We start from the raw sequence: 14,560 nt of genomic DNA on the forward strand, positions 1-14,560 counted from the left end.
GACGCAGACCGTCCGGCAGCAGTCCTGGATATCTTCCGTAAGTCGTTAAAGTCGTAACTGACACAATCCAGCTCGCTCAATTTGCACTTGAACCTCGAATTAGAATAAAATAATGCCCCGGCCGTTGGTATCCATCAGTAGTAGGTAAAAGAGGGCAGACAGAAGAAAGTAAGCAAAGCCTTGCTTTTGGGGCCTGTTTGGCGAGAGAATGCCAACCAGACGATGAGGGCGATGATGACAAGGTCCCAATGTGCTCAGAAGCGGTCGACGCGCCTTCGTCCTCATCCAGCGTCAATCTCCAACGGAGCAACATGCGCAGGGCGACTATTCTGCAGCTTGGCTGCGACGCATCTTCTCGGCCTCCAAGTTCTCATACAAGAGGTACAGTGCCTTCTCATTGGCGCCGGCGCTTCCGGTGATCGTGAACATGCGCTCGCCGGTTTCATCATGGGGAGCCTTCGCGATCGAGATGCGCGCGCCAGAGCTCTTGCGGATCTCGCTAATCTTGCTGCCGCCGCGGCCGATAATGCAACCAACCATGTCCGAGGGGATGCTGATGTTCTGCGTCTGCATCTCTTCACCATCTTCGGTGTGCGTCGGAGGCGGTGGGCGACTCGCAGCATCCGATCCGGATCGTCGGCTGTAGGTAGGAGGCGAATCGCTAAAGTCTGCACCGTGCCCAGTGCGATTGTACGAGCGTCCACCGCTGTTGATGCCATTGGACGACAAGGGAGCAACGCCAGGCTGGACCCTCACAGCAGGGTTGTATAGCACGGTACCGTAGCCGCGCTCATGGTCGTCAATCAAGCACTTGCCAATCTCCCACACAGCCTTCTCGATGCCTTGCGGGGAACCCTGGACTTCGACAATGCGCTCCGTGGACTGGGGAAGCATCTCCTTCTGCGCAACCATGCGCACACCGGAGGCATCCTGGATTTGCTTGATCTTCAGGCCCTGGCGTCCGATGATGGTGCCCATCTGGTTGTGCGAGATGAGCAGGCGGATGGCTGGGTGAATTAGCAGACATTCACTGGAGGGGGAAAATAGCGCATTGAACATACGATGAGTGCCGTCACTCCGAAGCAGGCCGCCCATGCCCATCTGGGGCGCTCCTTCGAGCAGTCCCTTTGCGACCAGGCCATATGCTTTGGAGATGCCAGAGAGCGGCCCGGTGACGGACAAGACGCGGTCATGAACGCCCTGGACAACCTTGCTGACGCCTGCGCGCACACCAGTCTCGTCGCGGAGGTCAGCAACGTTCTTGCCTGCCTTCCCTATGATGACTCCAGCTTCCTTGGACGACACAATGGCGCGAAGAGTGAGCTGCGACTCGGCATACTCTTGCTCGGTGCGCGGTTGGACGTCGCCATCCTCGTTGACGCTCAGGCGCTGCAGAGACTCGGCGACCTGGCTGGGGTCCTGGACGGCCTGCTGGGACTCCTCTGCAGACATGATCTAAGGATGGGGGAGGGTGGTGCTGCGGCGCCGTCAGTGACGTCCACACGCGTGGCGGAGAACAACGCGACACTTACCGGAGAGTGAGTTGGGGAAGATGAAGAAGGAGGAGAGGGTGGTGGGCGCGTGTGTGATGCGCTCTGCTATTGTCGCGCGTGTAGTGTCAGTGGGTTGTTGACGTGCTGCTAGGATGCATGGATGCCTCTCGCTACTCACAGGTGGTTGCGGAAGTGGCGGGGGGAGAGGTGGTCGGTGCGGATCGACAGGTGGGAGGAGAGGCGTGCGGTGAGGCAACGCAGGCGAGGGGAGGGAGGAGAGAGGAAGGGTGGTAGTGGAGACGGAGGGGAGTGGGTGCGGATTTGAGTGACCAAGGTACGCTCAGGTAAGGTGACGAAGGTTGCAGAGGACGAACACGAATATTGCGGCGGGGACGGCTGCTTTGTTGCTAGCTCTCTTAGCGAGGCGGGCAGGTCTTGCCGTATCGACTGGGGAATGCAGCTGCGACGTCCGGAAATTATACAGAGAAAGCAATGGCAGTGGGAATGGCAGCAGATACAGCAGGTCCCACGGCGGGCAGGCGGACGCGCTGCGATGCAGGCACACTTCTGCGTCATCTTGCCGCCGCGTGAACCAGCGGCTCGACCCCAACGCACCCAAGCTCCAGCTCGACGCGTGGGTGTGCCGGCCCTCAAGCTCGCCCCGCTCCCGCACGAGCCACAAACGGTCGCATTGCGGCGAACTTGCGCTTCACTTAATTGCATACAACTCCCAGCTCTCCTCCGCAGCCGTCATTGGCCTGTCTCCAACCTACTTCTGCGCTTCGAAAACCACCTTCTGCGCCTTCATCTTGTCGAACAGGTCGTAGCCCTCGACGGCCTCTGACAGCGGCATGATCTTGTCCGCCATGAATCTGTCATCTTTAGCTCGTGCTCCGTGATAGTCATTCACAGACATACCCTAGCTTGTCCTGGTGCTTCTTCAGTGACTGCAGCGCTTGCGGGAACACGCTGCGAACCGGGCATCTTCCCATCTGAACGCGTAGGTTCTTGTTGTATGCTTGGTTTCCCGTCCTAGACACTTAGCCCACCTGTGTCTTGCACGCATGCGGTTCGACTCACCAAGGAATCTCCCCATTGTGCACGCCCACGCTCGAGATGACGCCCCAAGGTCGCAGCAATTCATAGCCCATCTTGAGCGCCGGTGAGAGGCCGACCACCTCTACCACGACATCTGCGCCTCTCCCGTCGGTGAGCTCTTTCACTCGCTTGTCCAGACCCTCTCGGTCAGTCTGGAAGTTCCATGGCTCGGCTCCCAGACTCTTTGCCAGGTCCAGGCGTGACTGGATCGAGTCAACGGCCAGGATGTTCTTCGGCTTGTAGTCCACAAGGTTGACAAGGGCGCAAAGGGCCACTGGGCCGCAGCCGATCAGGACCACGGTGCTGGCGCTGATGTCCTCCTTGGGCGTCTCTTTAAATGCATTGTGCGCTGCGAACCAGCCTGTGGGGAAGATATCTGCCATGAGCACCAGTGCTTCGTCTTTGATACCCTCTGGTGCTTTTACTGCAGTGCTGTCGGCCAGGGGGATGCGCGCGAACTCCGCTTGACCTCCGTCAAGACCTACTGAGCCGAAGAGAAGACTTTTGGCGCAACGAGACGAAAAGTTGCGAGTGCAGTAAAAGCACTCTCCGCACGACACAGTGAAGGGGGTGACCACGCGGTCGCCTTTCTTGAAGTTCTTGACCTCGGAGCCCACCTCTTCAACGTGGCCGGTGAACTCGTGGCCCATGATGAAGTCCGTGCCTGAAGGCTGGTGGCCGCGGTAAACGTGAAGCTCGCTGTCCACAAATCAACAATTGAAGTTCTACGAGATGCGTCCAGCGCACCTGCCGCATAGTGCAGTCTGAGAACGATTAGCAAAGCATCAGAGCATGGGAGCAGCCAGCACACCTTATCCACTTTTACGATGATATCTGTCTGGTCTTTGATCTTAGGAATAGGGCGGTCTTCGATGACGACTTTATGTGGCCCTTTGAAGACCACGGCCTTCATTGTGTCTTTTGCCATGGGAAGCTCTGGGGTACGCTACACAGCAGTGTCTAGAATATTCAGGCACTAAAAGGAAGAAGTATGGGTTAGTTGCTATGGTGTTTGGATAAGGCTGAGCAGTTCAAGAAATAAAGCTTCGGCATCGGGTGGGGTCACTATCGGAAGAGCTTGTGCTCCACCCCGCCGGATTGAGCGGGGTAGATGCAGGCCTCAAGGAAGCACGGAAGCTGCGAGTTGAACGTTTCATCATGTTGCCTGCTGTGTAAGCTATTTAGAGTGCTGTCCATCTGGAAGGCCTCGTACATTTGGGAGAGAAGTATGGTGTGTCCACATACCAAGCAACCATCCTGTTGCCTGCCGTAACCGCGCCAGACGCCCAAGTTGCAGACCCATACTTGAACTCCATGCCGTGCCCTAGACCTAACCCTATCCCATACCCAAAAACTCCATATAAATGCATGCTTGGAAGATCGGCCGCGTGCTGATGCATAGCCGGGATGCCGACCGCTCAAGATACCGTACACAAAAGCTCCGCCTCGAGAATGAACTTGCCCTCCTTGTACTTCTCGCTGGATTCGTACGCCTTATCATACTTCCAGCCCACAGTCTCTTTGCATTGTCGACAGTGTATATCGCGTACGACGTGGCGCCCGGTCGTCATGTTGCGCTCGTTTGGGTCCGATTCGGTGATGTTGACCACTTGATCGAAGAGGTATGCCTTGCCATGCTGGCCGCGGAAGTTCTGAGGACATTTCAGTATGGTCAATAACGTATACACCACACGTTTGGGCGAGCTTACCCTACTGAGGATATCGTCGTGGTTGGAGAGGTGCGTTTTGCAGGTCCTACACCCATAGATGCGGCCTCCACTGAGGTAGATGTTGTACGTCAGACCCATGGCAAAGGGATGCGGACTTGAGTGAGAGTATAGCTGGTACCGTATGTCCGGCGGCCGCAGCGAGCAGAGCGAGGTCCAGAGGTAGCGAAGGGTCCGCCGCGGACCCAAGGCACGGAACGTTGACCGATGCGAAGATGGAGGAGTTGCTTCACGCTGCAGTGAAAGAGGAAGAGCAAAAGAGCGGGCGAGCGGTGACAGGTGGTTCAAGTGGTTTGCGAGATCACCTCAATCTTGTCGTTAATGCCTGGGGAGCACTGGTGCCCTGGCTTGTTGGGCGCCACGCTTGTCCTTGTGACGACCAGCTTGGGATGGAAGTGAGAAGCTTGCTGGAGACGTTGTCTCCTTGTTGTCGATCACCACGAGAAGTGTGCGCACGCTCTGCGAGGTTGCATTAGTGGCCGAGCGAGACTGGAGCTGTGAGGTACTGTGATGGCGGGGAGCTGTGAGTGGAGGGACGGCAGGTGCGACCCCGGTCGGGTCGGAGCTCTGGCACGTGGCGATTAGATAAAGCGCCGGCTGCGGAAGTTCACGTCAGTTTTCACGGACCTTCTTCCTGCTGCTCAGACGCACATATGGATGGCTTGATCATTACGAACAGAATTCAACATGGCGCAAACGAAGATCTCACGCTGATTGCAGCGAGCCTCACACCATGCCGTGGCCTGGCCCGGCGGCCTTCGTTATATATACCATCCTATGAGACGTGCGTATGCTATCAGATGCGGTTGCGTTACTACAGAGATGAAGTTACTCCTATCACGATTGCTGCGGACTTCTGTTCCCCACTGGAACTGTGGGATCGCTATGGGGTCTCCACCAATGGAGAAGCATATCCGGTTTCCTGATTCAGAAACGGCGGTTGACAGGCCATCAGCCGCCTGTCATTCTGTTAACCGACATTGCTGCATGCCTGGAAGCCATCTCACTATTTCACAAGCCAGTTTGATCAACACGTAACATCCTTCGGCCAGCGGTTGTAGAGTGACGACGTGTCGACACATTTGCAGCATTTCCAATGGGAATATCAAGAGGCTGGCAAACGATAGGACAGCACATCAAATGCAGCGGGAAAACCGCAGATGCAACCGCAGATTGGAGCGAAATAACCGTTGTTTATGCAGTTGCTGTTGGCGATGTTTTGATCTGCAAGCACCAACCTCCTGGACGCGGATTGGATACGCGAGACGATCATTTCATCCTGTAGGCGGGTGAAGAGTTGGCGGAGTGCGGGTGTCTTTTGTATACATACTTGACGGTTTTTGGGTGTTGGCCTCGCAGTGATGGTAGACTGTGTGTCCGCAAGCACCACGCATAAAACGCATACAACGTGAAGAAGTGTCGAAACGACGACGTTTTAAATGAACGATTCCTTCCCTGTCTCACGACAACCTACCCTGGCTGCTATGACGAGCTGCAGCCCAGCCCCCAGCTGAGCACGCGCCCGCGGCTGCACGTCTCTGCGGATTAGCGAGAGCGAGAGCGGTAGAAGGTGCTAGAAGACTCCCTTGATCCCAGTGCCGTTTTTCGTCGGTCCGCGCCCGCTCTCAACCAAACTTTGCCTTGACTGCGCGCACTAAAATTTCAGTTACACCGGGCCTCCTGACCTTTGTTCGCTCGCCTCTCATGGTGCTTCCCTCTCTCTTCCGCAAGTCTTCCAAATCAGCGAAGCCCGACGTCCCGAAACTCCCCCCCGGCAAGCCCTCGACAAAAAGTAATCCAGGCACCCCTTCCTCGTCGCCTGACAAAAAGTCCCACACCCGCGTCAAAGAGCGTGAGCGCGAACGCCGCTCTAGCTCCTACTCGTCCAAGCGCTCGTCCAAATACGAGCGCGACTCACACCCGCTCAACCTCCCGCCCGACGAGCTCCGCAGGCTGTCCTCGTCTGCCATGTCCGCTATGGCCGACCAGCCTACTCCCCAGCCCATGGATATAGACCGGGAATCCGCAACCTCGCCGACGCCCTCCAGCCCGGCTGCCGCACAGGCCCCGGCAGCATTCCCCAAGTCCAACGGCGAAGAATCACGGCCAGCACCACCTCCACATAGGTACACGACGAGTCCGCCGCCGGAGTCGGCCAAATATGCTGCAACCCCAGAAGAGTCATCTCCGCCTGCACAGCCGCCCACCATTGATGCGGAGGAGTACAAGGCTGCGGGGAACAAATTCTTCAAGATCAAGGACTATCCCGCCGCTATCAAAGAGTACTCGAAAGGTGCGTTGTGCTAACGTCGCACGCTCGCTGGGTCGCGTGCTGCATCCTGCCGCACTGCGCTACCTCGCACAACCTGTAAATAACCGCTAATCATGCGCAGCCATCGAGGCCGACCCTCAGAATGCCACCTACTACTCGAACCGAGCCGCCGCTTACATGTCGTCAAACCGTTTCGTCGAAGCTTTGGAAGACTGCAAGATGGCAGATGAACTCGAGCCCGGCAACATGAAGGTCGGACTCCGATTAGGCAGAGTGTACACCAGTCTGGGGCGACCTGACGAGGCAATCGCGGCGTTCAACGCTGTTCATGCTACGCAGAAGGACATGCAGCCTGCGCTCACCATGCAGCGGCATCTGCAGCAAGCCGAGGAGACATTGAAGAGTGGCGGCGCGGGGTCCATGATTATATACGCACTCAACGAGGCTGAGCGAGGGCTAGGCTCTGGCGTGGACAGGCCGCGGAAATGGAACCTCATGCGAGGAGAAGCACACTTGCGGATGGGCAACATCAACGCTCTTGGTGAGGCACAAAACGTGGCTATGAACCTGCTCAGACGGAACAATCAGGATCCGGACGCACTGGTGCTCCGAGGTCGCGCGCTGTACGGCCAGGGCGAGAACGAGAAGGCTCTCCAACACTTTAGGCAGGCGCTGAGTTGTGATCCTGACTTCAAAGATGCGCTGAAATATCTGCGGATGGTGCAGAAGCTCGAGCGGACGAAGGAGGAGGGCAACACAGCGTTCAAGTCGGGTCGCATCCAGGAAGCCGTTGACACCTACACCAAGGCGCTGGAAATTGATCCTTCGAACAAGCAGACCAACTCGAAGATCCTGCAGAACCGAGCGCTCTGCTACTCCAAGCTCAAGAAATATACGAACGCTATCACGGACTGTGACAAGGCTCTCGAGCTCGATCCCAGCTACACAAAAGCGAAGAAGACCCGAGCAAAGGCATTGGGAGAGTCGGGTAACTGGGACGAGGCTATCAAGGAGCTCAAGGCCATCCACGAGGCCAACCCCTCAGAGCCCGGCATCGCCAAGGAGATCAGGAACGCAGAGCTCGAGCTCAAGAAGAGCAAGCGAAAGGATTACTACAAGATCCTCGGCGTTGAGAAGGACGCTGGCGATTCCGAAATCAAGAAGGCCTACCGCAAGCTCGCCATCGTGCACCACCCCGACAAGAACCCCGATGATGAGACCGCTCACCAGAGGTTCCAAGAGATCCAGGAAGCTCACGAGACTTTGAGCGACCCGCAGAAGCGTGCTCGCTATGACTCTGGCGAGGACCTAATCGACCCCCTCCGAAATGTTCGGCGGAGGTGGCGGTGGCTTCGGAGGCGGCATGGGAGGAGGAATAGACCCAGAGATCCTCATGCAAATGTTCGGAGGCATGGGCGGCGGCCGTGGCGGGGGTGGGGGTGGCTTCAGCTTCCAGACTGGCGGCGGCGGCAGCCCCCCTTCGGAGGTATGGGCGGTATGCCCGGCGGTGGAGGCCGAAGAGGCCAGCAGTTCCAGGGCGGATTCCCCTTCTGAGCGTACTCGCAGCATACTTCTGCATTCGAAGATTTTACGGTAAGTGCATAGTCTGGGCATCCCGCATCCTGCACCTACACTTGCACACCCGCAATCCTTTCCCACTGGGTTTCGTACTCTTATTGGATCATGCACGGCGTTGGGATAGTATGGGTCGGCGCGAGCTACTACAGCGTAAGCTCCACATAGAGAGCTACAGCGTAAGCTCGATATAGACTGCCTTGTCATCACAGCATTGTTGGCGTCTCAATCTTATCGTGTAAACGAACGAGATCTCTGTATTTGGCGCATAGTAGGATAAGATGATGCATTCATTCATTGTATCTGTTCCCCGAAGCTTCATACCCATGGTGCCATGCAAATGCAAGTGTGGTTGACCTTTGAATCACCCGAAACTCCTGCTCGCTCCACATAAGGTGATGGTGGTTGAGGAAGGGACGAGGATGACGTAATTGCTCGCTACGCCAAACTCGGAATAGCTTTTTCACACCCGAATGCTCCAATGCCTTCACCAATCTCCTTATCAAACGGCCAGATATACTATTCCCAAATACCTGCATTATAGACTGTGCATTGCATTACGTTTGACCAACGTTGACCATCTCCCACTTTGCCCATACCTCTACCGCCTAGTCACTCATCTCACCACGCCCACTTTCACACTTTCCACAGAAAAGAGCGTAGGAAGAAGAAAGATAGCACGTGGCCCGGCAATCGTTACCACCATTGTTGCTACCGGAAATGCCAGGACGCAACCGCCAACCTCGCCCACCCCGCGGCGGCATTCAGCAGCAATCACACTCCTCCTCCCCATCAACATCTCACCCCAATAACCACTCCGTTTCAAACCGCTCTCGTGGCCCTCGTCCCCCACGACCCCAACGCCAACCCCTCGGCGCAGAGAATCGCTCCGTTCCCGCCTTCTCAGCCATCACTGTTGGAACCGCCGTATCTCTTGTGTTAAAAGTAGACCAGCCCACTGGTCGTCAAGTTAGCGGCATAGTGGCCGAACTGCTCACGAGGGGTGATCATCCACGAGGTGTGAAGGTCAGGCTGAGAGATGGGCGGGTGGGACGCGTACAGCGGCTTGTTAGCGAAGCTGATGGGTTAGCTGGGGAAGAGGCAGCAGGTGGGGTTGGTGCGAATTTGGGAAGGGATGGGGAGATTGGGGTGCAGGACTTAGAGGAGGGAGAGGTGGAGGTGGTAGGGGTACAGGCATGAGAGAGACATCAGGGAGGATGATGAGTATTTTTATGATGAGGGAAGGGCGGGACAGAAGGATTTGGGGCTTTTTGTACAGTTAGAAGAGGCGGATAGGAGGCATGCGGAGAGTATAGGGGCGAGTGGTAGGGATGGAGATGGTGGAGAGCTTGCGGTGTGTCCTGTTTGTGGAGAATTTGAGGGGGACGAGAGGGCGGTGGCGTTTCATGTTGAGAGGCACTTTGCTGAGGGATGATGTTGAAATTTGGTAATTGATCTGGATAGCCATACGAGCTTGACGTGCCTGAGCTTGTTGAATCCATCCGAACGCCCTCAAAATTCAGCTACATGCAACAACCTCTGTTACCCTAGTTATACTCGAGCGACACGTTCCGGCCACCGTCAACCTGAGTGACTGTTGGTGTTAGTGAGAGGTCAGTAAATCAGATGATGAGCACTCACGGATATTCTTGATCGTGCCTGAATGTGCACCTCGTCCCGAGGCGGAACGCTCGTGCGCTCGATGATGGTCGATAACGTATTGACGCTGAAAATGATACTGGTCCATGAATTGCTTATCATTAGCCCAGTCCCTAAAGAATTCGCCTGCAATAACACGTGCATCTCTCTGAAGAGTAGACTTGTTGCGCTTGGGGAGGCTGAATAGACTGACGTGCGCACAGCTGAAGACCCGGCAGCGGTTGTTTGCTAGGTCGAGATGCGTGATGTAGAAAGCGATATCGCGCTTAAGCTCCCACATCTTCTGCTTATCGCATCGAGCGGCAACATGGGGTTCCAGGGCCGTGATCGCTTTGCTCTGGGTTTGGTTGGCATTAAGAGCATCCTTGAGCTCGGTGCGAACGGTGCTGAGCCCGACAGACTGTGCGCCCTTCTGAGTATTCAGGTTTGCCAGAGTGTACTTGAGAGAATCGACTTCGGCACACTTGTCAATCAGTTGCGATTCCACTGCCTTCCTAGAGCCAAGTTGAAGCTGAAGTGAGCCGAGCTGCTTTTTGAATTGGAACACTTGCTTCTGCAACTGTGTAGTTGTCTCGCCCTTGCGACGCAGGTCCTCACAGAGGCTAAGACGCTCTTCTAACAATCGCTGAATTTGGTCCTTGTCCTTGTCCTTTTCATTGTAAAGGCGGTCCAGGCGGTCCATAAAGCTTGTTCCCCCTGTGAGCTGCTTAATTTTGTAGTCCGAAGCCTCCTTTATTGCATCGCGAGCAAGGACATTGTCTTGGAGGTTTGAGACTTGCTGGAGAGCCTCTTCATGCGCAAGCCTTTTCGTTTCCAGCTGCTCACCCTGCAGCTTGATCTGTGTTAGGGCCTCGTCGTGTGCCAATGTCTTGGACGCAAGCTGCTTTTTGACTTGATCAAGCTCGATGTTCAACTGCTCCTTCTCAGCACGAAGTTCCTGGACCTCATTGGGAACCACCAAAGATAGTCCAGGTGTATCCATAAGAGTGGTGTTGATCTTCGCTGGCTCAAATTGCAGGACCTCCTCGTCACCTCCTGCTGCGACCGTGGGGCTGGATCCACCTGAACGGTCTGCGCTGCGGGCTTTGATCCTGAACCAGTCGTCTTCATTTTCAGCGAGCATTCTTGCGAGCTCCGCTCTCCTGCTGTCGTCGTCATCTCCTGGAGTTATCTTCTCGCCGCAAATCGAACCCGCCATGGTGCGTCAAGTACGTCTGGTGTCGCGCGTAAAGCAATTCAAGGTTAGAGAAGGTGTCAAGGTCAACGACTGACAAAAGCTATGAAGTGCAGCTTGAACAGGTCCGTGCGTAGTGTGGGACGCGTTGCGAGGAAGGCACGAGCGTGTCCAAGGTGACGAGGAAGGTGCGAGGGCGGTGAAAGTGAACCATCTCGGCCCATCACGTATGCTTAGCGTTACAGTATCAATGTTCCCAGCGCACACATGTTACTGCCAGCCCATTTACTCTGCGTCCTGGATGTAACATATGTCATCTGACTCCTCTGTGATTTGCCAAATTGCAGTTGCTCCCTTGTCCATCTCTTCAAGAGCGAGTGCTATCTAGAGCGATGAAGGCACAAATTCAGACCCGCCCATCGTATCTTGAGAAACTTGGTGGTTCGGAGTTCAATTATGCGAGGAGCAGTGGACTGAGTTATAGAATGAAGGGTGGTGTTGAGGTGCTCGCTTACTAATAAATACTAGCGCCTACGCATCGGCAGCTCTCCCACTTTTACTTCACGTTTGTTCATCCGTTTCCGGAATGCCTCTATTACTCTGTAGACTCACACTGTTCCCTCGCCCGATCTGCAGTATGTGGAACGTAAATACGTTGCTTCGCGATAACGCATCACGTTGAAGTTACGACCGTCGGGCACAAACGTGCGCATGCGAGCGAGGAGCGTCTGTACCCTCCCATCCACTTCATCACAATGGCGTCTATTTAAGAGCCTCCGGGGTCAACAGCTCACGCTGTTGTACCTCAGATGGATCGCAGGTGTCCCAGTACGTTTCTTCGTCACAGTTCCGAAGCCATCAGCCCGGCGTCCATGTTTACCGCAGTCGTGGCCAAGCGATTGACGCGATTGCAACTCCATCATTCCATACAAACAACCAACTATTTCCAGACGCCTAGAATCTGGATAGACATCATCCGAGTTTCATTCCCCGTACGTTGCTTCTTTGCTCCTCGTTGTCACGGGCCGATCAAACGCCAAGCCGTTTCCCCGTGTCTGCAACCATTCCGCTACGCCAAGATCTCCACCGCGGCTCAAACAGAATGCTTCTATTCGTGCGTCGGAGTCTTAGCATCTTCTAGTCAACGTCAAGGTTGCCAAGTCGTTCTGTATGCGTTGCGCAATGCATGGTCCAGTAAGAAGCATTCTAGGCCTGCGGCGCCGCTCAAAAGCTATGCTATAGTCCTCTTAGAACCTGTGCCTTCGTCACTTCTTATCCTCTATCTAATTACTAGGAGCTTGAAGCTTCTTCCTCTTCTTGTCACTTTCATTCAATTCTTGGTCTGCAGGACAGGTATCATTTTAGTACACTTTCGATTCTTACTCTTACTGCAATATGAGGCTCAATACACAAGTAGCCGTTGCTATTCTAGCCTTTACTAATGTCGCGGTTGCTAATACTCCGTCGCGTAGGTGGACGGTACGTATTCCATCCCCTTAGGCTAAGCCACCAAGAGATCAAATAAACAAGCTTCCCCTTCCGCTCCGACTACAAATACAGGTGCTAACAGTTCTTCAGGGTTCGCTGTCTGCCCGAGCTAACGCACTTGGTCGCCGTCAGATCGAGGTTGGAGGTCTGAAGCTCGGCGGAGGAGGCAACGCAACTGAAGGCGCAGCTGGCGGACAGACCCAAGGAGGAAATGGAGGCGGTCTGACTATTGGCGGATTGACCCTCGGTGGCTCCAATGGTGGCATCTCAGGCAATGGCCTCAACTTGCCTGGAGGTCAGAACAACGGCCAGGGTCAACAAGGTCAGGCTGAGGGAGCAGGCACTGCTGAGGAACAAAGACAAGCAGAGGGAGCAACGCCGGCAGAAGGACAAGCAGCACAAGAGTCTAAGCCTGCCGCTGAAGGTGCGAAGCCCGCAGAGGGTGCTCCGGAAGCTGAGGCGGCACCTAAAGAGACTGCCGCTAAAGCTGAGAAGCCTGCTGAAGGCGCTCCAGAAGCCGAAGCAGCGCCCAAGGAAACCGCCGCTCCGAAGCCAGCTGAAGGCGCGCCCGCAGCCGAGGCAGCACCAGCAAAGTCAACTATTACCGTTGAAGCCGGCAAATCAGGAGGAAACGCAACGGCTGCATCAGCAGAGGCACCCAAAGAAACAGCCGCAGCAGGTGAGGAGCCAGCGACAGCGGCCGAAGCAAAGCCAACTGTCACTGTCGAAGCTTCGAAGTCGGGAGAGGCCGTGGCCGCAAATGCAACAGCAGCCGAAGCAGCACCCGCTGCAGCGAAGGAGACCGTCATAGTCGAGGCCTCGAAGCCAGGAGGAAATGGTACGGCTACCGAAGCTACAGCTGCAAAAGAGTCGCCTGCCACTCCTGCTGAGAGCCGACCAGCTGCCGAGACAAAAGCGCCAGCTGAAGAAGCGAAGGCACCCGCTAATGAGCCAGAAGCACCAGCTGAAGAGCCCAAGGCACCCGCTCCCGCAGAATCTGCAAGCGGAGCCGGACCAGGAACTGAAAACCAACCTGGACGTGCTGAAGGCGAAGCCGCCGCGGCAGAGGCTAAAGGTGAGGCGGCTGAGGCAAAGGGTGAGGCTGGTGCTGGACAGGAAAAGTCCAATGGCGTCAAGGCTACCGAGGAGTCGGAGCGCTTCTCAGAAGAGGCTGGCATTACACTAAACACGGATGGCAGCGCGGCGAATCTCGGTGGAAACCTGGGAATCACTCAAGGTTCCGATGGAAGCAAGTCCGTTGGAGGAGAAAACGGGATCAACATTGCGGCCAACGGCGAGGCTACAGCTGCAGGAACGGAGAGGGAGTAGTTCCAAAGCGAGAGGCATTTCGCACTGAGGCGACTGCGATGCAAATGAAATAGAAAGTACCGTGGAGTTTAGGTCGGTCGAAAGCACATGAACCCAGCTGCATGCGCTCAATACTCTATCTCAGCCTGTCCACGTGACTCCTTCTCTTCCCAAGCTCCGATTTTTATAGTACCCTGCTGTTATGCTAACATCTCTACGATCCCATGAATGTAGTTCAAGTCATTTGGATCCTTCAAGTCCATTCGGCCGATCCGACATATCACGATTTCTCCACTCACACAAGTCTTGTCCAGAAAGGCGAAGAAGTGGCCATCGATGCCGGCCTCTGGTGGTTTCTTGCGCAGACACTCCGTAACATCTTCTGCCTTCTCTCCGATGAACGGTGACTTTGTACGAAAGCGGTATCGGGGCTTTTAGCCTTGCGCGACTTTGTCTTTGGGTCTGCTAGGCGCTCCGCATAGTCGTCAGATGCAAGCCAGAAAGGGTAGATGAAGTACTCAGTTCCTCGAAACCCCCTTTTCCAGTATATCATTGATGGTCAAGGCACATCGACAGAGCTAAAGACTCACGCCTCGGTCGTCAGCTTCCAGAAGGCGGAAGAGGGTAAACGGGACCTCTGACATCGGCATTGTGGATATCTAGGTATAATTTGAAAGCGAAAACCGTGTCTCTCGAACGGCTTTCCACTATTCATTCCTAGGGCCTCGTTCTTACTGCGCGGGTAACTGGGTGACGTCACGGTAGG

General features: G+C 55.4%; 6 protein-coding genes across 6 annotated transcripts; 2 read left to right on the plus strand and 4 right to left on the minus strand.

The window, feature by feature from the left end:
- Positions 1-324: 324 nt before the first annotated feature.
- On the minus strand, positions 325-1,452 carry HEK2 (RNA binding protein, heterogenous nuclear RNP-K like protein; the record flags this gene model as incomplete). Its single annotated transcript, XM_056210111.1, has 2 exons — positions 325-1,007; positions 1,062-1,452. The coding sequence occupies 2 exons, from the start codon at positions 1,450-1,452 to the stop codon at positions 325-327; spliced, it is 1,074 nt and encodes a 357-aa protein (XP_056076933.1).
- Positions 1,453-2,262: 810 nt separating this feature from the next.
- On the minus strand, positions 2,263-3,519 carry N0V89_001299 (uncharacterized protein; the record flags this gene model as incomplete). Its single annotated transcript, XM_056210112.1, has 4 exons — positions 2,263-2,365; positions 2,412-2,525; positions 2,574-3,290; positions 3,401-3,519. 4 exons carry the CDS (start codon positions 3,517-3,519, stop codon positions 2,263-2,265), a joined length of 1,053 nt encoding a protein of 350 aa, XP_056076934.1.
- Positions 3,520-4,009: 490 nt separating this feature from the next.
- Positions 4,010-4,399, minus strand: MOH1 (protein yippee-like moh1; the record flags this gene model as incomplete). The annotated part of the gene is made up of 2 exons (XM_056210113.1): positions 4,010-4,243; positions 4,301-4,399. The coding sequence occupies 2 exons, from the start codon at positions 4,397-4,399 to the stop codon at positions 4,010-4,012; spliced, it is 333 nt and encodes a 110-aa protein (XP_056076935.1).
- Positions 4,400-6,022: 1,623 nt separating this feature from the next.
- N0V89_001301 (uncharacterized protein) lies at positions 6,023-8,144 on the plus strand (the record flags this gene model as incomplete). Its single annotated transcript, XM_056210114.1, has 2 exons — positions 6,023-6,611; positions 6,712-8,144. 2 exons carry the CDS (start codon positions 6,023-6,025, stop codon positions 8,142-8,144), a joined length of 2,022 nt encoding a protein of 673 aa, XP_056076936.1.
- A 1,568-nt stretch (positions 8,145-9,712) lies between these two features.
- N0V89_001302 (uncharacterized protein) lies at positions 9,713-11,022 on the minus strand (the record flags this gene model as incomplete). Its single annotated transcript, XM_056210115.1, has 2 exons — positions 9,713-9,759; positions 9,807-11,022. 2 exons carry the CDS (start codon positions 11,020-11,022, stop codon positions 9,713-9,715), a joined length of 1,263 nt encoding a protein of 420 aa, XP_056076937.1.
- A 1,162-nt stretch (positions 11,023-12,184) lies between these two features.
- Positions 12,185-13,815, plus strand: N0V89_001303 (uncharacterized protein; the record flags this gene model as incomplete). The annotated part of the gene is made up of 3 exons (XM_056210116.1): positions 12,185-12,192; positions 12,471-12,477; positions 12,577-13,815. The coding sequence occupies 3 exons, from the start codon at positions 12,185-12,187 to the stop codon at positions 13,813-13,815; spliced, it is 1,254 nt and encodes a 417-aa protein (XP_056076938.1).
- Positions 13,816-14,560: the final 745 nt, after the last annotated feature.

Source organism: Didymosphaeria variabile (genome assembly GCF_027946475.1).
Source record: "Didymosphaeria variabile strain IMI 356815 chromosome Unknown scaffold_1, whole genome shotgun sequence".
Classification (NCBI taxonomy): Eukaryota; Fungi; Ascomycota; class Dothideomycetes; order Pleosporales; family Didymosphaeriaceae; genus Didymosphaeria; species Didymosphaeria variabile.